Source organism: Protopterus annectens, chromosome 2.part2 (assembly GCF_019279795.1).
Source record: "Protopterus annectens isolate FY-2018-M chromosome 2.part2, PAN1.0, whole genome shotgun sequence".
Classification (NCBI taxonomy): Eukaryota; Metazoa; Chordata; order Ceratodontiformes; family Protopteridae; genus Protopterus; species Protopterus annectens.
In genome coordinates this window covers 323900931-323923385 of record NC_056730.1, presented here as the reverse complement: position 1 = coordinate 323923385, position 22455 = coordinate 323900931, and the positions used below count along the sequence as shown (strand labels likewise).

General features: G+C 43.6%; 1 protein-coding gene across 1 annotated transcript in view; it reads right to left on the bottom strand.

Annotated features, from left to right (window-relative positions):
• PPIP5K2 (diphosphoinositol pentakisphosphate kinase 2) overlaps positions 1 to 22455 on the bottom strand; it is a 3486936-nt gene that overhangs the window by 2168064 nt on the left and 1296417 nt on the right. The window contains 1 exon segment of the mRNA XM_044063880.1: positions 21519 to 21604. Within this exon segment, the coding sequence (XP_043919815.1) occupies positions 21519 to 21604 (86 nt within the window).

Genomic DNA, 22455 nt, shown 5'->3' with positions numbered 1-22455 from the left:
CAGAGACCACTCACGAGGCAGTAGGATCGCCCGGCTGAGCTTGTTGGCTATCACGTTGGTCTTCCCCGGAATGTGCGTTGCAACCAGAAAGCACTGGGAAGAAATCGCCCATTCCCAAACTCGCATGGCCTCTCGACAGAGTGGGTAAGATCTGGTATCGCCCTGTTTGTTGATATACTAAACTACCGACATGTTGTCTGACTGTATCGCAACAGTCCCTAGAGGAAGAAGGTCTTGAATTGCTTGCAACGCCAGGAGCACCACTCTCATCTCCAGAGCATTGAAATGCAGGTGAGCATCGTGTTCTGGCCATGTACATTTGGCAGTCCTGGGAGGCATCCGTGGTTACAGTGGCAACGGGTTGGGCAGGAACAAAGGGGGGCGCCCGTCGCGAACTGGTTGGGTGCTATCCACCAAAGGAGGTCCTCTTTGCATGATTCCGTCATTAAAATAGGGTGATTCAGAGGAAGATATTGGAAGGACCATTGGGAAGACAGAAGCCACTGGAGAATTCTCATGTGCAACCTTGGCTAATGGTACTAATAGGATGGTGGATGCCATAGTCCCAAGGAGCTGAAGAACCCACTTTGCTTTGACCTTCCGGAAAGGGAGAAAACGTTGAATTTGAAAGATTAAATTTTGTGCCCTTTCGGCGGGAAGACGAGCTGTCATGTTTACTGTGTCTACCTCTGCGCCTATAAAAATCACAGACAGAGGGCAATAATGCAGATTTTTCCCAATTTATGGAGATCCCTAATTGAGCACAAAGTTGAATAGTGGCGTTCCTGTTTTGAAGTAGATGCCTGGTGGGGGTGGTCAGGAACCAGTCGTCCAAATATGGAAACATCTGGAATCCCTGACATCTCAGGTGAGCTGTCACTACTGCCATGCATTTGGTGAACACCCTGGGGGTTGTGGTGAGACCAAAGGGCAGAGCAGGTAGTGACTGGCTCCCAGCCGGAAGCATATATGGCTCCTGGATGCCTTGTCCATTTTTATATGGTAGTAGGCATCCTGGAGAACTACTGAGCACATCCAATAGTCTTTCCCTAACAAAAGGAGTATCGACTGCAGTGTTACCATCCGAAACCTGTCCTTCCTCACGGATTTGTTTAATCTGCTGAGGTCCAATATTGGACTCCAGTCTCCTGTTTGTTTTGGGACTAAAAAGAACCTGGAGTAAGTTGTGGATCCTATCTGGTCTGCTGGGACGGACTGGATGAAGAGCAACTTGTTGATCTCCGCAGTTGCCTGATCCCTGAGATTGGGTGGTACATCTAGGATCTTCTTGGGAACAAACGGTGGAAGGGAAAAGGGTATGATATAGCCTCTGGTAACAACTCTTTGTACCCACTTGTCTTGGATTATACTTAGTCAGGCTTCTGGATACAAAGAAATGCGACCCCCGACCGGCCTCAGAGAAACGCAGTCGGGCCCCATATCAGGAGCGCTGATAAGGCCGTCCCCAAAAGGAATCATGACCTTGTTGGTATTGCGGACCGCCCCTGCCTCTAGGGCGTCTCCCATTTCCTCCTCCTCCTCTGCCTCTGAAGGAGAGTTCACCCTGTGTGTCCGGAAAGTCCCTCTGGGACGTCTTGAACCACATTTTACCGCCCTTTTGACCTTTAGGGTATGGTCTAGAGGGAACAGTAAACGTACTCCCATGGCAGACAGCGTCTTTACTTCTTACTCATACCGAGTGTGTGTGTCTTTCACCTTAGATCCAAACAATGAGGAACCATCAAATGGGGCATTGGTGAAAGTGGACTTGAACGGTTCTGCAAAATTACACAAGCGCACCCAGGAGTGATGCCTTAAGGCAACTCCTGAACCCGCTGCTCTACTCGCTCCATCAGCCACATAAGAAATAAGCCGCATGGAGGAGTTAACTATAGAATTTAAGGTGGACAACTGAGCAGAAATCTTGTCAGGGACTCCCTCAGTACATGTACCCTGTATAGAATCTCCTAACTCCATGAGGAGAGCCATCTGCAATCTCGTGAAGTGAATGAAACAGTTCAGCGACCGAAGAGTAAAAGCCGCTGAACTGAAGACACGCTTCCCGTACCTGTCCATCTGTCGAGACTCCTTATTCGGTGGATGGACAGAAGTCGTCTCAGCAAGCTCCTTCGTAGTGGCCGCCGCCACCACCCTGGCATCTACGGGGACACCTTTAGACAAAAATTCTTTATCTGGAGGGGCAGAAAGAAACTTGTTGGGTCTCCTAGGGGCTGGCTCCACGGCATCAGGAATATCCCACACCTTTCGACTAACTAAATCCATCAGTTCATTAAAAGGTGGAGACACCCAAGAGGCAGAAGGTTTAGACCCGAAAGCCTTCAGGTACACAGACTCCTCATCAGAAGGGTTGACATGGGCCAGCCACACCTCTGCTTAAGGATCTGTAGGATGTCCACGAAGGAGACATCAGAGGACGAGTTGGGGAACCCTCCAGACTCCTCGAGGTCAGATGTCAAAGACTCATCCTGGGAGTCAACATGCTTCCTCTTGCATGTCTTCTGCCTGGGGGGCTCCTCAGAAGGGTATTCCGGGGAGGTCACGGAAGAGTGGGGGCCACCAGCCGATGGCTCCTGAGGCTGAGGGTTTCTGCTGTCTCCGTAGAGAGTAGGGGCTGAGATAGAAGTGGGTGTTCTAGGGGGAAGAGTGCTGGTACCCTTGTTGGCAACTGGTGATCTGGACAGCACGCTCCATCATCTGAAAGGCTGACCTCTCTGGCTCCGAGCACCTCTCCCGCTCTGAAGAGACCGAGGATGCCATTGACGCCAGAGCTATTGGCTCCGAGATAGACGCAGGGTCCGAACTCACCCTGGCCAAAGCGCCAAGAGGGAGACTCGGAACCGAAGAAAACAGATTCCAACCTTCCCTGTTGGTGCCGACCGGAGAGCTTCAGCCCCTGGACACAACGGATGACACCGAAAGTGTCAGAGCAGAACTCTGCTCCGAAGCAACCACAAGTGGAGATGGAGCCGAGGGTTCCACCAATGGCACCAAGCCCTCCGACTCAGACAGACCAACTTGGCTCGTAGGAGGAATAACAACGAGGGTATAATGGGTTCCACAGGCTCCGGAAACGACTGGGTCGGAGCCGACAACAATTTTGATAGAGCAGACGACTTCAGCAGTCTCAGGACCACCCTCTCTACATCTTCTTCCGAAAGACTCCCAGAAGACCTGGAGAACATAATCGGGGATCTTGATCTTGTAGGAATAGCAGGTTCCATAAATTCAGTGGTCGGCTCCGACAAACTAGGAACCGACCCTGTCACCACAATGCTGCTCTCAGTCAGCTCCGAAGGCAGTGGAGCCGATGAGGCCGATTTTGCCACTTTAAGAGGCGGCTCCGAGACACCAGCCGGTGCAGGAGAAGGCCTTTTCGACGACTTAGAAGATTTAGTGGACTTGGAAGAAGAGGAAGAGCTAGACAAGGCTTCCTCAAAGGTAGGCTTTAAAAGACCCTTTAAAATTAGCTTGTTCCTCCTCTCCTGTAACACTCTAGGGGAGAAGGCATGACAAAACAAGCAAGTCTCTTGCAAATGGATGGCCCCTACGCAATAGACACATAGACCATGACCATCCATCAATGACATTTTCTGGGAGCACTGCATGCATTTTTTGAAGCCCGAAGGCTTTTGTTCCTTAACCTCTTTAGACATAACACACAGATGAAAGACAAGTAAAGGGGAGGCCTAGGTCTTCTAACTTAAACAGGCCTAGCCCTGAAGGAGGAAGAAACACCACGAGGACTAGATTCCTCTAACTAAAGTGGCCTAATCCAGAAAGGAAAGGGATAGCTAGGTTTTCTAACTTAAACAGACCAGCAAAACTCACATACACAGAAAAACCCTTATTCTGCAAAGGATTAACAGAGGAAGCTGAAACTGCAGTTTCGAACAGCAAACTCTAGCTAGGTCTTCTAACTTAAACAGACCAGCAAAAAACTCACACACACAGAAAATCCTTATTCTGCTAAGGAGAAACTGGAGTTTCGAAAAACGAACTCCACCACTGTAAAAATCAACACCAGCGGATAACCACGAAACTACACTACGAAACCGTAGACTAGAACAACACTAGCATTTATTAAGCTATCAGCACTAACAATAAATCTAAATTGGTACACATGATACCACAAAGCACACTAACAGGCCCAAGTTCAATGCTTGCACCAAGGGGGTGCAAAGGAGCTAATTACCTAAGAATTAGCAACTCTACACTAACAAATACTAATGCAAAAACTATTGTACTACACTAATTACAACTTCGAACAAGATTTTAAGCAATATAAACAAGAAAAAAGTTAACACTTTGCCAGAGCCAAGAGAAGCACAACTGAACTCGTCGATGCAGCAAACGAGATCTGGGGTTTGTACTGGTGCACTATGGGATACCTGCTTAGCCACGAGCCAACCAGAAGTCTTCGAGCTTATAAATCGTCTCCAAACCCATATGTAAAAATGAAGATGAAATTGGACTACACAATATTGATAATTTTACGCTTACTCACATAAGCCAGTGAAAGCGGAGAGGAAATGAGATATGTGGTCAAATTAACATAAGAGGCAGGCAACTAGAAAGACAGTGGTATTTAAGAACACAATATAACAGGGTGGGAGGGTGGGGAAAAAATTCTGCCCGATTTATAAGAGAAGTTTTAATATGCAGTTAAAAGCAGAATACAAGTAAAACAGAAGGTAAAGAAAACAAATCAAAGTATTCAAAATATAAAAAGGCAATAAAGTAATACAAAATAAATAAAAAGCAAACTAACCTTCCATTCACAGCAGAGTGTAGCAGAGTCTAGGTGAGTCTTTCTAGTAAAGCTCAAAATCTTCTGAACAGAAGAGGATAGCCTGGGAGTTCTAGCAATCAACGAAAGTGCAGCAGCCAAGTGGTGAGCTTCAGGCTGAGAACATCTGGATGTGGATAGTCCAAAGGGTAGGACAGGAGATCCAGAATGGGATTGAGTGTCCAAAGAGGACATACAAGGTGAGACCACAGGAAGGGGAACCAAACTTGTCGAGGCCAGATAGAGGCAATGAGGATGACTTTGCACTTCAACCTCTGAGCTTTCTGGAGGAATTTGTGTACCAGGGGAAGAGGAAGGTAGTCATAAAGAAGATCGGCGGTCCAAGCATGGATCAGAGCATCTCTGGGAACTCCCCCAGAGGGGGGATCAAAGCAAAATATTCACTGCATTTGGCATTGGACGGAGAGGTGAAGAGACAGCAGCAAGGGTGACCCTATTTCTGAAAGATCATGTTTGCCAATGATGGATTGAGACCACTTGTGAGGCATCAGAATGGTTCTGATGAGCTTTGTCCATCAGAATGGTTGACTTGTCTGTCTAGATGGCAATTGTCCCTGTGGAAAGAGAGGTACGAACAGCTTGCAACATTAAAAGGCCCACCCTCATCTCCAGGACATTTATATGCAAACTGGTTAGAAGGTGTTGGTGGGGTTGCCAAGTATCTTATCAGGGCACTTCGGTATGTGATCTACTATGCCCGGTTCCTTCCAAGCCATGTAGGATAAGTCAATTAGGGGGTCCACGTGGGGGGGGGGGGTGGACCCAGGATGTAGATGGACCAGTTCCAAATGCTTCCAGGAACATGGACTCAGGTTTGTGAGCAGACCGCCCACCTTTTTGTCGAAGAATCTCTATGATGTTCCCAAAACAGACATCCTCAGGTGGGGATCCCTTTCCCTTCATCCAAGTCCGGGTCTTCTGTCAGGGATTCTGGTGGGGAATCCAAGTGCCTCCTTTTGCACGTGTGCTTCCGGTGCACCTCCTCGGGGGGATGCTTCGGGGAGGTGTCAGATGACTCTGAGTGCTCCTGATTAGAAGCCACCTGAAAACGTCTTGGAAGAGGCTGTCCTGAAGGAGACAAAAGAGAGGGATCCAGAACGGCCAACTCAAATGGGAGGAGGGCTGGATTAGAAGGAGGGAGAGTAGAGGCTCTCATGGGGTCCGAGGGCACCCTCTCCACTTCTTCCAAGGCTGAGGGTGAAGGAGACTCCAAGGGTAACTCCATTGGGGCCAAAACCACCAACATCAAAGCCCGACGAACCCTTGCCGCTCCCAGCACTGAAGGTGGAGCCAGAGATGAACTGTTCAGAGCCAAGGCACCAAGGGGGAGGGACAGCTCCAAAAGCCTGGCAGCTGTAGCCAACCTCTCAGAACCGACTCCGATGCTACAGCTCTGAGAGTCAGTTGGGACCGACGTAACTGAGGCCGAACTACTCAAGGTGACAGTCGGTGAAGTACAAGTACCTACTGGCGCTGACATCTAGAAACTCGGGATCCTCGGACCCAAGGGCTCCGAAGCTGAAGGTCAGATTGGAGAAGGAGATATAGGCATGAAGGTAGGCTGTGTGCTCACAGCTCCAGAGGGAGACGGAGTTGGTAAAATTCCCAACTGAATCTGCACCTTCAGAAATTTCATCAGCCTGTCCACCTCGAATTCTGAGAGGTCCTGGGAGGGCAGAAGAAGCTGTCAACCCCGGCCTGGAGTGGTGCCTGGGTGATGATAACAGAGGAGACTTCGGGAGACGGCCCAATGGCTCCAGTGAAAAACAAGAGATCAGAGCCGAGGGAAAGAAGATGAAGTAGACTGGCAACTTGTGGCAGGCAGTTCTCCCACAGGAACTGAAGCTCTATCGGCAGACCAATTCCTGGCCTCATCCTTTTCCATGCCCTTGTCACTGGATTTGTTTGAGGGGGTTTGAGCACCTGATGTAGATCCTGCAGAAGAACCAGAGGTAGGGAGAAGACCCTTCAGGATCAACTTATTCCTTCTGTCTATAAGCGCACATTGATTAAAACCTGCACATATAGAAAAGGAAGACTCTAAATGGGCTGCTCCTAGACAAACGACGCACAGAGTGTGGGCATAGGAAAGTGGAATTTTATGCCCACACTCTGTGCACTTCTTGAAGCCTGCTGGCCTGCAATTAGCCATGGCAGGATACAACTACCACAAAACACATTAAAGAAAAGAGGGAAAAGAAAGAGAGACCCTACTTCTACTTTTACTATAATCTGCTTTTTACTTTTACTTTTTTAAATAACCAAAGACAGGCAGGAGTTGAAAGAGAGGGAAAAAAGATAGTAATAATGAAAAAATATGCTCACACACCCAGAAAAATCACTGAAAATTCCCCAGAGGAAGCTCAGAGATGGACCCCGTAGCTGTTCAGACAAGTACTATATGAGATCGGGGGGGAGGGGGGACGGAGGGAGAATGGGGCATTATGGGTAGGATAGAAGGAGCTCAGTTTTTGACTCCAAGGCTGGAGTATACAGCAGAGTCAGATCCGAAGACGGATCCGAGACCCACAGGTTGAAGACCAAATGAAGACAACTTCACATCAATAATTTGTGAAAGTCTATAAAGTATAACTGCCTTTTCAGGAACTGAAGATTGGGAATCAAGATTACTGATGGCAGCATTAAAAACAATCCATGGCTGGCAAAATAGGAAATGTAGAAGTAACATGTTGGATCTGCACTTATAATAATTTTTATTATCGCCTCATTTCAAGGGGGGGGGGGGCTTAACTTGTTCCCACAAAAAGGCATCATTCACCCCACAAACAGATTCAGAAAAGAAAACTTCTCTAAGAAGGATGGGGTACATATCAGATTCTAGCCTTGGGAATTCACAGGGGAGAAACAATTTGTCTTTATCAATGTTAGACTCTTCTGACTGACCATCTTCGGGATTTTATGTATCACAATAGTGTTCTGAAAGTAATTTTGAATTCAAGGACCAGCTGCCTGCAATAAACTCCTGGCTAAGGCAAGAGTAGAATCTTTATGTACTAAGTGCATTCTTAAAATGAACAATCTTCCTCATATCTCCTAAGAATATGGTGCACAGTTTTGATGCAACTATTACAACAGACATCAGTTACTTTGTGAATAACTACAATGCTAAAGAACATTGCCCTACCACCATCATACTTTCCTATGACGGCCCGAAAGGGGTCAAAGAACTGAAGAATGTTTTTACCAGCACTGGCTTTATAGCACATAAGGTGAGTAAACCCAAAAGCTATTATTTTCTGCTACAATGCCCTCTCCTTGAGGCTGTGATGCTGACACTTACAGTAGGGTTGGGAGGGTGGCCTAATGGTTAAGGTGTTTGCTTTACAAACACAAGATGCAGGGTTCAAGTCTCACAAGGGATAATTGGCTAGGTTTAAAATGGCTCGCAAGAGCAGTTAACTTAGTACTAACCTATGAACCTATATCTTTATTTTCTGTATCAGAAGCTTAGGAAAATTTATTTTTGTACACAATTGATAGAAGGCATAAAGTGTTAAACCTGAGTAAGGGATACAACAAATTTCACCATTTGGAAAAAAGCGTGAGATGTGTATCATAACATAAAAAACGTATTTATCAAGTATTAAAATGTATGTGCAAGTTGGAATATACACATTATATCTCTATCTACCCGTCTATGTACACAAATAATTGAGGTGTCATGCATAAGTGAAAGTTGTAAAGGATTGACTTAAATGCTGCATTGTCAGTTTTAATAGAGAAAGTAAATAGCCCTACAGTTACATAAAGCAGAGCATAATGAGCTATATTAAGAAAAGCAAAGTGCAAAGTATAATGCTACAGTAGATTCATTTGTATAGAAATAAAAACATAATTTTAATACACATATTCTCCAGAATTTCAGGGACAAATAAAAAGAGAAGTAATTATATTGAAAGGAAAAGGCCACACACCAGTAGTGGGAGAAGAGGAGCAGGGCAGTTCTGGCAGGGAAAGAGGTCTAGTGTAGCATGTACTTACACTACCCCTAAGATTACGGTAGTATAATTTAGGAGAATATGGGGAGAAATGGGTATTTCATTCACAAATTCTGACTGAAATTTATTGTGTAGTAGTGAAGATGCATTAGGGAACCCTAGAAGGGAAACTGAGTTATAAACAAAGATCTGAAAGTGACTGATATGGCGGATGTCATCCATTCAGTACTAACATAAAGGATTTTACACATTCTCCAAGATACAATTAACTAAGTTAAGGTGGAAAGAAATTATATATCACAGGAGCATGTACATTTGACTAAAAGTTTTAAGACCCATCCAGTAACTATATCTGATCATGTACTTATAAGAACTAGGATGAAGACACAAAGAACAATTTCTACATGATTAATAAACAGAGTAATTTAAGAACTAGATAGGTAAAACTCAAGAGTTGTTAAGCAAGACAGAAATTGCCCCAAACGGGGTTGCTAGCCTGAAGCATGAAATACAACTGTTTTTAGCAACACAGTATAAATAGGCGAAAAAGGCAGTAACACTATTTAGGGTTGGCAAAAATTAAAATGCCGCAGAGGAGGGGAGGCTTACAGAAAAGGGGGAGAAATAAATGCAGAGTGCCAAGAGCAAACAAAATAATATTTGAATAATGTGCATTAATTCAGAAAGGTAGAGATTAAAAAAAATCTTTGATAATCATCCTAAGGCACTGAAAATCTTAGCTCAACAACTTAGGCAACAGAATGCAAAAATAACAGCGACAAAACTTAGGGATCCTAAACCAAGAATAACAAGTAAGAATAATATATTCTGGCAAGTTTACAAAAATTTACTTGAAGCAAAGTAGTGGTGGCAGTTGTGCAGATGCATAAATAGAACTATCTATGGAAAATACAGTTAACCCATAGCTTGGGAAAGTAGAAGCTCATCAACCAACAAAGTCGGATAAATATGGGAGAAATAAGAAATGTGATATAGTAACAAGGAAATCTGCAGGAATGGATGGAATTCCTGTAGAAATTACAATGTTAGGAGGGAAAATGTTTCTTAAAGTTTGTAAGGTAGTGTTTAATAACAGGTTCATAGAGAAGTACTAGGCTAGTTGCCCTTGTGGGCCATTTTAAGCCTAGCCAATTTCCTTTTTGGTGTTTGAATCAGTCTATCCCATTTGGTGCTCGAATGGGCTTACCCATCCCATGGTTGATAATCATATATTACCCTAGTAAAAATAACTGGGATCATACCATACATAATTTGAGGGGGCCCACACATGGGATAAAGCACTTAGGAACTACCTTTGTCATTAGTAGTACAGGGGGCAGTCCTGAACTAAATTAATTTTCTTTTTCCCATCCATAGATCTAAGTTATGCTTCAATATAGATTGGGGTCAGCTTTGTTTTACACAGCTAGAGAGTCTGTTCCAGAGCAGTGGTATCCTCTGCGAGATATACCTGCCCATAAACCATTCTGTTGATACTACAGAACAGGTTTACATCTCTAGACCATCTTTTCAAATGCTATATGACTTGCCGATGTGAAGTAAATACATAAGTATTAAGTAGGAGGATGCCTTGTATGTCAGACACAGGTCATCTCTTAGCAGTCTGAAGGATACAGAGTACAGTGAGAGGGCTTTGAGTTGGTCCATGTAGGACATGTCATTTAGGCCTTGTATCGTTTTAGTAAGGTATCTCTGCGGATGTTCCAGTTGTTGCATGTGTCTGGAGAGATGCATGCCAAAGAGGGCATCATATTTAATGACTGGCCAAATGAGGGCTGCTTAAAAGGGAACAACATCATCCCTAGATTTAGACAATCCCTTTGTTTATTAGCTATGCAATATAAGGCCTTTCTTATGACAACAGACACATGTTGGACGAAAGTTAGGTCGCTGAGCACATATATTCCCATATCTTGAACAAGTGGGCCAACGCCTGCTAGTGTACTGTCAATATGGTACTTCCCCAGGATAGAAGACTTTTCAAAGGATACAAAAATGCATTTTTTGACATTTATTTTCAAGTCCATCATTTTGGCACCAGTTATTTACAGTAAACTCTCAGTTAACCGGCACCCATGGGGATTGGTAGATGCTGGATAACTGTAGTTTCTGGTTGCTTGAGAGATGCTATTATAAACAGGCCTGACTAATACTGTACCCTATACTATTTGTTTGGTTTGACTTGTTCTCAAGTAGAGGAGGGAGGGAATTTATTCCTATTTTCCTTTTTAAAACTCAGACTCTAAAAATGCAAGGTATGTTTCTGCAGGTGGAAAACAAAGTGCAACACATGAAACTTGTACTGTATTTCTTCGACAATTTTTTGCCAGTAGGTTGAGTTCTGGTTAACTGAGAGTTTACTGTATTTGAGACAAACTTTCCTGCAGGATGGCTAAATCATTTAGGTATTAAATGACTGCTCCTAGCTTGCAGTCATCTGCAAACTTAGTCAGCCGGAATCCTTTTTTTAATGTTTTGAAAAAAAGTCGTAAAGGGGGGTATCTGCATCACGGATGAAAGCAGTGGTGGCCGAACTACTGAACGAGGGCAAGGGCCCTGCAACATACACACCAATTTTGCTTCTAAATCATGATTTCAAGGTGTTTAGTCCACATTAGCTAAGAAAATGTGAAAGATGTTACCAAAGTCGACATACATGGATCAATATGGTTTTATAGAAGGGAAGCAAACATTTAATAATGTAAACAGAACAATGATGATTCAAAGGGAATAGGTTATAAAAATACCATTACTGTTGGTTAGCTTGGATGCTGAGAAAGCATTTAATAGGAACAGAATCACAGAGTTTATAAAAGGAGACTATATAAAGGATATCACAAGAGAATGGCAGGTTGAGTTTGAATATAGGGACCATGCAGGGGTGTCCTCCTTACCCCTTTATTTGCTATATATTTGTAGCCTTTAGCTAAAAACCTTAGGGATTTGAAAGTACAAGGATATAATATGCATGGAACCCAAGAAAAGATAACTTTGTCTGCAAATATTTTGTATTTGGTGGTTCTGCACAAAAGATTAGGGTGTTGCGAGCTACTTTAAGACTTCCAAGTTTTGGGGACATAAAATGAATGAAGTCAAAATAAAGACTACAATTGTAAAATCATGTACCTAAACATAAGTAAGCTTAACAATACCCAATTTTGTGGGGGAAAAGATAAAGTATTTGGGCATACATATGAAAAAGATTTTGTTGTGGCAATGCATAACATGGGAGAAAAGATTAAACATAAGAAAATTAAAAAAGAAATAGAAACGGGAAGTTAATGGTCATGGATACTGACAGTAACATACATGAAGTGAAAATATTCTAGTCCCTTTGGTCCTATATACATGCCAGACATATTTTTATCAGCTAAAATAAAAGCTATGAATGACAATTCATAAAGAGTTGAAGGAACCTGCTTGGGATAAGAAGACAGCAAGAATAAAATGATTCTTCCTACAGAACAGGGTGGTATAGGACTACCAGATATAAATGGGGTATTTTAAAGTCACGCACCTGAGACTAATACATATAATGCAAGCAGAGGGATATACACCAAAGTGGAAAATGATACTGTTGGAACCAAGTGTAACTAAGAAAGATAAAGAAAGGTTTGAAACTACAGAACCACATTACTGGGAGCAAAATCAGTTGGAAGGGATAAAGCTAAGGAGAATACTGAATTACAGAACAGAGATTCCCTTCCATATCAAACACTGTTGGCAGAATACAAGCAAAAAGAGAGAGGTGAATATAGAGTAGATGACCAACTCCAGCACAGTTTTCAGTGGAATCAAGAAATAATTAGTATGACAAATAAACTACTGCACAATAACTACAAAGGTCAATCAGAGGAGCTTAGAAAAGACAAGGAACGGAGAAGAGAATGAAAAATTATAAAACAAATAATGGAAAGAAACTGTCAAAGCAATTGGTAGCTTACATCTTTCTACGTTGGGAATTGCTGATTGAAGGCTCAGTGTCCGTTATTCTAAAAGTGCATTAGTTCTGTTTCAAGCACTTGGGCTCCAGGCCAGATATTTTACATTAAGGTTTGTAGTCTGCACTCTTGTGGGAGGAGAGGCTAGATTCTACCCTTCTGAGCTGGGAATTTCTGGTTAAAGGCTTACTGTGCCTGCTCATTTGAACTGTTTTTCTGATATTGGTGCACCTTGTCTGCTGTAGCATAGACTAGATTCAGGTCTGCTGAATTTAGCTTTGTTTGTATAACTTGAGCACTAATCCAGGCCATCTTTTTGGAGAAGGTTCCCCTGCACACTAGTGGCAAGAGTGTGCGGTTAGAACTTGTCAGATTGAAGACTGATGGAACAGGACTCAGTTTTGAGTTTTTTTACTGGTAAATTGGGTAATTTGTTTAAATCAGTTTGCTCGTTTTCTATTGTTATATATATAACAAAATTGCCCTTTATTCATAGGTTCATAGGTTCATACTAGGCTATCTGCCCGAGGGCATTTACAAGCCTAGCCCATCGTTTTATGGCTTACGCCACCCCTTTAGTATGGGGAACTATACCCATTATTTTGCTGTGCCTCTGTCAAGCAGTGACACTGAGGTAATCCCTGGGGTATATCTGCGATCTCCCATCCATTGGTCAAGATTTCTCTTGAACAAGGCCAGCGAGGTGCTCTGCCTCACATGTACCGGGATTTTGTTCCACAGCATAGGGAGTCTTTGGGTGATGAATCTATCCCTCCAGCACGTCCTATTAATAGCCGTGTCGAGGTTTAAGTCTCCCGCCCTTGTGGCTCTGATGGATCTAGATTTTTTGAGGTGAAGCATATTCATCAAATCTGGGTTTGACATGGCCTTGTATGTTAGGCAAAGGTCACCTCTGAGCAAGCGGTAAGCGACTGAATAGAGCTGGAGTTCTTTCAGTCGGGCAGCATAGGACAGATTTTTGAGACCCTTTATCCTTTTGGTGAGGAACTTTTGTGGCCTCTCCAGCTGCTGCAAGTGTCGGGTCATATACATTCCGAATGGGGCACTGTACTCAATCATTGGTCTGATGAGTGATGAGTAAAGGGAGACTATGACCTCCCTTGATCTAGATGAGAATCCCTTCATGATAAGGTGGGCAATGTAGAAGGTCTTCCTAACTACTTTAGCTACATGGGTGTCGAATGACAGACTACTATCAACCTGGGTCCCCAGGTCCCTGATAACTTCTTCTGTGCTCAGTGGATTGCCACCTATTTGGTAGCTAGGTGTAACCTTGTTTTTCCCGAAGGGTATGACTATGCATTTTTTGGCATTTAACTTTAGGCCGTGGCTCTGGCACCAGTTATCCGTTTCTGTGAGACCCTTCTGAAGGATATCTGTGTCAGATGTGTTTTCTACTATGGCCAGTTTGCAGTCATCTGCAAACTTTGTCAGCCATAACCCTCCTGTGTTTGCTTGTACTTGGAAAAGTAGATGCCAAACAAGAGTGGGCCCAGGACTGAGCCCTGTGGGACACCACTTGTGACAGGCTTTGAGTCTGACATGGCGCCAGCAACTCTGACCCTGTGGGTTCTGTCACTCAGCCAGTTTGCAACCCATCTTGTGATGTATGGGTTAACATTTAAGCTGATGAGTTTTTCAATGATACCCGAGTGGGGTATTGTATCGAAGGCCTTAGCCAGATCGAGGTAGGCTGTATGGACTGCCTTTCCCTCATCAATGGCTTTGGTGACTGTTTCAAAAGTCAACCAAGTTTAAAAGGCATGATCTGCCTTTGACAAAGCCAAACTGGGTTGGATCCAAAGTCTGCAAATTCCCTATGTCTTTATTTATGAGGTCCATTATGATCCTCTCCATGGCTTTGCAGATAAGGCTTGTCAAGCTAATGGGCGGTAATTTCCAGGGTCTGTGGAGGCACCGCCTTTGTGAAGTGGGACCACAGTTGCAGTGCGCCACTCCTGGAGTGCGTATCCAGAGGTAAGACTTTGATTAAACAGTTGTCCTAGCTGTGGGTTTAATTCCTCATTGAGTTCGTGGAGCACACAGCCGGGGACACCATCAGGTCCCATGGATGCTGTGTTTTTGCTTTGGAGAGAGCAGTTCTCACTTGGGCTGGAGATGTTTGGGGGCTGCACTCGTTTGGTATAGATATCTCTCCTTTTGGGGAGGGGAGAAGTTTGCACTGAACCTGTCAGCCAGTATGTTGGCAATGTCTGTAGGATCAGTAATCTTCACATCATTTTGAACTAGTTCTGAGCATATCTGGGAGTTTCCTCCTAGGTTTCTAACATAGCTAAAGAAGGCCTTATGATTGTCTTTTGAGTCTTTAGCTATTTTTCTCTCGAAATTTGCTTTGGATGATTTTATGAGAGCTCTTAGTTTTTTACTTATAGTGATCAAGGGTGTCTTACCTTTTAAGGATTTTGCTCTATCTTGTAGTAGCTTCCTCCTTTTGTTGTAGAGTTTGTTTATGGCTGGGGTCCACCAGACTGGACGCTTGCCTTTGGTACAAAGAGTCTTTGTTTTGCTTGGGATTGCCTTATCCATGCAGTCCTGCAGGTGGTGGTAGAAGGCATTTGTAAGTGATTCAGCGGCTTGAGTATTGTTTTCCGCCAGCTCGGGGGCCTTAAAGGAGACCACACTAGTCTTTAGAAGTGTGAAGGCGGCTTTTGAGAAGTTCTTTTCTGTGGTTTTTTTTATTTCGGGTGGGGGTGGGATGAGGACCTCCAGTGAGCTTAGTGTGTGATCTGATCTCACCAGTGAGGGTATACTTCGGTGTTGAACATTGTGCTCCCATGTTCGTGATGATGAGATCAAGTATGTTATCTCCTCTTGTGGGGATGGTGACTAGTTGTTCCATGGCATTTGAGTTTATGAATTCCAGGAACTTTTGGGCTAGGGTGTTTGGGCTTGAGTAGTGTTCCCAGTCTATATTAGGGTAATTGAAGTCACCTAGTATGATGGTGTTTGGTGATACATTTATTCCCTCTAGTGTTTTCAGGAAGGCCATGTGAGGTTCCTGAGTTTGTGAGGGTGGCCTGTAACATGCTACAATTTGCAGAGCAGTCTTGCCTATGGTTAATTGCACCTGGATGGTCTCATTCTGCTTTTACTGTAATTGTGTTTCTTCCCACTTTATTACCTCATTTTGCTTGTGTCTCTTCTTAAATTGTATTATTCTGCTGCAGTTATTACTGCTTGGTAGTAGCCTGATTGATTTGTAACTGCTATTTTAAGCCTTTTGGTTTAAGCAATTGGGCTTCAAACAAGTTGTTTTACATTAAGAAGGTTTGTGGACTGCATTGTTGTGGTGTGGACTGCATTGTTGTAATAGGACAGGTAGCTTACATCCTTCTAAGTTGGGAATTGCTGATTGAAGGCTCAGGGTCTGTTATTCTAAAAGCGCATTAGTTCTGGTTTAAACACTTGGGCTTCAGGCCAGTTATTTTACATTAAGAAGGTTTGTAGTCTACACTCTTGTGGGAGGAGAGGCTAGATTCTGCCCTTCCGAGCTGGGAATTACTGGTTAAAGGCTTATTGTGCCTGCTTATTTGATCTGTTTCTTTCTAAAATTTGTGCGCCTTGTTTGCTGTAGCCCAGAAGTTAGTAGTTTATTGGCCATTTTTGGCTAATTTCTATCTCTTTCATTTCCCTGCTATAAAAAAACGCATTTGCACAGTTTTGCGTATCGGGCAGTGCCGGTTAAGTAGGGTTAAATTATTCCCGGTTCCACAAAGTCTGCTCTTCAATTTTTCCCTTGGAACTAGACACATTTTCAACTTAAGCACTCAAACCATTTATTTCACAGCCCAGCACTTACACAAAACTCATAGCAAGCACTAATTAACCCTAGCACTAGACCCTCTATACTGTCCAGAAGGACAAGGCTCTCTATTCGTCCGTACCAGCTAATCAGTAAAACAGCTCACTTTACCTATTCAGTCAGGCATGTCCAAAGGGCAGTTTTAGGTGTACTCTCCAGTCTAACTGGTGAATCTGGGCATTTTGAGGCAATGTTACAACTGCCTCATGTACACAGACAACCCTCTCCTCCTACCACTAAACTCTAACATATGCGAGAGATGCAATTATACAGCCAAACTGGAGGCGAAGCTCTCTCAACCCAAGACTGGAAATGACAGTCAAGAGGAGAAGGAAAAGACTTGCAACACACCACCAGTCTCACATAGACCAACTAAACCAACACCTGCAAATAACGCACATAAATACATGAAAACATACTCAGAAGCTCTAAATAAAAATCTGCTAAAGACACAGAGACCTCCAAAGCAGACACCCAAGCAACCTCCACACCCCATCACAAACCATGAAACACATACTTCACATAATCAGTGTGCCATGCAATCACAGCCATTAAGGCGAGATAGCATACCCAACACACTAGTAATAGGCGACTCTACAGTTAGGCACAATGATGTCCCACTAACTAGACTCGACAAGGAGAAGGTTACAGTTAGCTGCCTGTTGGGCGCCAGGATCCGCCACATAACACAAGCACTCAGGTCACTCCAGAACAAGTACAAATACGACTCTGTCATTGTCCATGTTGGTGTGAATGACCTGAGACGTACCTCCCTGGACTACAGGAAGAGAGACATGGAAGAGCTCTCTGATCACATAGCCCAGGCCGGTATGACCCTGACCCCGAGTAGCATCCTGCCCTCACCAAGAATGACACCACAGTATAAAGAAAAAATGATCAGTTTCAACAACTGGCTAAGTTTCTGGTGCCATTCAAAGGGGATCCAGTATCTGTCCACCTGGGATGACATGCAAGATAAGCCACGTTACTTTACAAGAGATGGCTTGCACCTGTCACCCTTAGGCTTTCGAATACTGGCCAAGGCTTTTGCCACCCCCAGGGTGCCTTTTTTAGGCAAGGCTCAAAAGACAAACCCACCACCGTAAATAGCACAAGTAACCAAAAACTGAGGGTAATGCTACTCGAACACCAGACGTCTAAACCTCAAAATGCATACACTCGAGGCATTCCTCAGTATGGAGGACATCGATATCTGTGCAGTAACAGAAACCTGGTTTAAGGCTCCAGACAGCACCCCAGCACTACCAGGCTATAACTCATACCATACTTTTCGGCCACAGAACCCGGACCGAAACACAAAAGGTGGGGGTGTATCCATATTCATCAAGGAAACCCACACCTCCAAGTTAGTGGCACAGCACAATGCCTCAGAGATCATCCATGTGCAACTAACAATGGGCAAAACTGCAATTTAAATTGTAGCTTGACACAGATCACCCACCATGACCCAGGACTCCCATTCCACACTTCTGGAGACACTGGAAAATATGAAGGTCCTACCAAATGCCCTAATATTGGCTGATTTTAATTACTCAAACATTAACTGGGAGAACTACTCAAGTACTAACTCCGTTGCCCAACGCTTCCTAGAATTTAGAAACTCGAACGCCCTTGATCAACTGGTCAGCACCCCCACCAGAAGTGACAACATATTGGACCTGGTCATCACCAACATGGGCGACCGGTGTTCTACACCAGAGGTCAAACCCTCGCTGGTTAGATCAGACCATAGACCAATCACTCTGGATATCCACATTCCGCCCCCATCCCCAATCAAGGAAACCACCACGAAAAACTTTTCAAAAGCAAACTTCACGTTACTTAAGACTGAGGTGGAAAGGTTCACAGCCCCCATGCTGAAGGACAACACTGTCCAAGCTGCTGAATCCCTTATAAAGGCACTCTATGAGCACCTGCAAAAATGCATGGATCATGCTATCCCAAGCAAAACCAAGACTCACTCCAAGAAAAGGAAGCCAGTCTGGTGGACCCCTGCCATAAACAAGCTATACAATAGAAGGAGGAAACTAGTGCAGAAAAGAGTAAAATCCCAAGAAGGAAAGACAACCCTGATCAGTATCAGAAAGAAACTACGATCCCTCATAAAATCATCCAAGGCTAGCTTCGAAAGAAAAATTGCCAAGGACTCCAAAGATAACCACAAAGTGTTCTTTAGCTATGTCAAGAACCTAAGTGGAAACTCTCAGATCTGCTCTGAGTTAGTGCAGAATGGTACAAAATACACTGAACTGACTGATAATGCCAACATTCTGGCAGACAGGTTTAGTGCAAACTTCACCCCCCCTCACCCCCTAAAGGGCACATAACCATACCAGAAGAATGTAGTGCCCCGGCAATCACTGACACGCAGGTTAAAACAGCCCTATACAAAGCCAAAAATACAGCTTCAATGGGACCAGACGGTGTCCCAGGCTGTGTCTTACATGAGCTCTAAAATGAACTAACCCCTCACCTAAACACACTGTTCAAACTCAGCCTTTCTATAGGCTACATACCCAGAGAGTGGCGCACAGCAACAGTTATCCCACTCCACAAAGGTAGAGCCACAACGGACCCCAGGAACTATCGCCCTATAAGCCTGACTAGCCTGGTCTGCAAGGCTATGGCGTGCATCACCATGGAGCTCATTAACAGAGACATTGGGAACCTCCAAACATTGGACCCTACCTAGTTTGGCTTTGTTAAGGGCAGAGCATGCCTCCTAAACCTGGTGGACTTCTTTGAGAGAGTTACCAAGGCTTTAGACGAGGGAAAGGAGGTCTACACAAACTACCTAGACCTCGCAAAGGCTTTCAATACCATTCCCCATTCTGGTATTATAGACAAGCTCACCAGCCTGAACATAAACCCCTACGTACAAGATGGGTTGCCAACTGGCTCACAGATAGAACCCACACGGCGAGAGTTGCAGGCTCTAGGTCCGACTCTAAACCAGTTAAAGTGATGTTCCCCAGGGCTCAGTCCTGGGACCCCTCATGTTCGGTATATACTTCTCAGAGGTACAGGCAAGCACAGGAGGACTATAGTTGACCAAGTTCACAGACGACTGCAAACTAGGGGCCATAATGGACTCTCCAGCTGATACAGACATCCTCCAGAAGGGTCTCCTGAGATGGATACCTGGTGTCAAAATCATGGCCTCAAGCTAAATGCCAAAAAGTGCATAATCATCCCCTTTGGAAAAAACAAAGTACCTGCGAACTACCACATACGTGGTAGTCCCCTAAATACAGAAAATGTAATAAGGGATCTGGGGACCCAATTAGACAGTAATCTCTCCTTTGATAATCATATTGCCAAGGTGGTTAGAAAATCCTTCTGTGTGGCCCACCTAATCAAAAAAGGGTTCGCATCTAGAACAAAAGAGGTTATTGTGCCCCTCTACTCATCACTCATCAGACCCATCACAGAGTACAACACCCCATTTGGGATGCACCTTACAAGACATCTGCAACAGCTGGAAAGACCACAGAAGTACCTCACTAAGAGGATTACTGGCCTCAAACATATGCCCTATGCAGCCTGACTGAAGAAACTCCAGCTGTACTCGGTTGCATACCACTTACTCAGAGGTGATCTCTGCCAGACATACAAGGCCATGTCCAATCCAGAATTGATGGACATGCTCCACCTAAAGAAAAAAACAAATCCCCAAAAGAAACACGCTCTAGAGATCTAAACCTCACCACAACGATAAATAGGATGTGCTGGAAGGATAGATTCCTGTCCCAGATACTCCCCATGCTTTGGAACAGGATTCCAATCTACATTAGACAGAGCCCCTCACTAGGACTCTTCAAGACAAACCCTTTGACAAGTGGATGGGAAGCACAAAATTTACCACAGGGATCACTACAGTAACTCTGCTGGACAGAGGCACATGGAACTAATGGCTCTGCTGAACCGAGGCACAGGGAACTAATCTAAGGGGGCAGCAAAAGCCAACATATTCTGGCTAGGCTTATAGATGTCCTCGGGCAGATAGCCTAGTAAATACCTATGAACCTATTATATATGCCACAAAGTCCATAAGACTTAGGATATCTACACAGAAGCCTTTGCACTGGTAGTTTTACACTCAAAATAGACTTGAAAGGATTTTTCCTCATGTTGACAGTAAGTGAAGAGAGTGAAACAGGAAACTGGGTACATAAAGAGTTTAAAGGATACTATAGGAAGTGCCCTGACAGTTGCTGGGGAAATATACGGTACTAACCAAGGAAATTATTTCACTGATTTGAGCTTAGATTCAGAGTTACCAAGACAGAAGAATGTCTTAATAAATCTAATGCTACTTGCACCCAAAATCTAAGTTTATGTCTTACAGAAAACTGTAGAGAAAACAAAAGAAGTGGTGAAGCACTGAACCATGTAAATGAGATAAAAAATGTAGGTGAGATCAGCAGAAGGTGGATGGAGTAATTTTCCTTAAAAATAAGTGGTGCATTTCAGAGCACTTTATGTAAATAGTATACAAGCAGATGAATGAGCCAAGTAGTTCGTAGGAATTGAAGAACATGAGAATGACAGCATGTTTACGTTTAAAGAATAGAGTACTGGTGTAAATGTATGAGTAATACATGAAGATGATAATGGAAACACATTATTGAGATTGTTCTTTTTTTTTTTTAAATATTCTTCGCATACAAGTGATGAACTAAATTTGGAATCCTCAAAGTAAAATTTAGAGGTTACCAGTGCTGGACGTGGAAAAGAATAACCAAAGCATTACACTATATTTCAAAAGGCATTCAGTAATTTGCTTGCGTTTCTGAGTAGAAACAGAAAGGAAACACACACACACACACACACACACAGATATATATATATATATATATATATATATATATATAAAATTAACTGTGATATATATTTAGTACTACCTTCTTCTTCACTAGATGTTTTTGGGCAGCCATGGGGAAGGTATGTTAACTGAACTTTACGGTTGATTCCAGAAAAATGCCCATACCTGTGAGAATAAAAACAGAAAACATAAGCCTTACCATATGCACTTAAAATATACACCTGCTCAAACACCTGTTTAGAAATCACTACACACATTTCGGTATCATATGTACTTCTTACAGAGGTTTAATAGAGAAAATTGCAATGTCAGGACAAAATGAAAGTGGCAAAACAGCAGTAAGATTTGTGATGTGCTCTGCAGAAACAGTTGCATCAAGTTATAGAGAAAAAATAAAATAAAAAAAAACAAAGTTAAGAAGAGCAAGTATGTAAAGTACAACTGTGGGGGCAAATCAGTACAACGGATCTCTGAGAGGAGGTTGCTGCAACATTAGTATTTAAATGAAATCACGTAAAAAATACCTGGGGTAAATGGTCCACCCAAAAGTTCAAATACAATGCAACACAGTCCAAGGGCAGGGTACGACCAACACACAATCCAGTCTGGCAAAAAAAAAAAGTTATGTCTTACCATAATGTTCCATCTGAGTCGTTGATCTTCTTCCAGTCATCACTGATGGGTTTGGGTCCAAGCCCTCGGAACCGAGTTGGCCTAATACCAAGCTCACGTACACCAAAAACTCTTGAGCTAAGCTGCTACCCACAATGCCCTTCTCCAGGTTACTTCAGATCGAGTTTGCATGCAACATTACAGAAGAAACAGAAAACAGAGGCCATTTCTGCGCAGAAACCCTGAAACACCAGAAGGCCCCAGAAAATCCACCAGGAGCCTTTGGTGGGGGACTGTGGGCGGGTGTGATGACTGGAAGATCATCAATAACTCAGATGGAGCGTTATGGTAAGACATAATTTCTTTATCTGAAGTTGTTAATCTTCTTCCTATTCATCACTGAT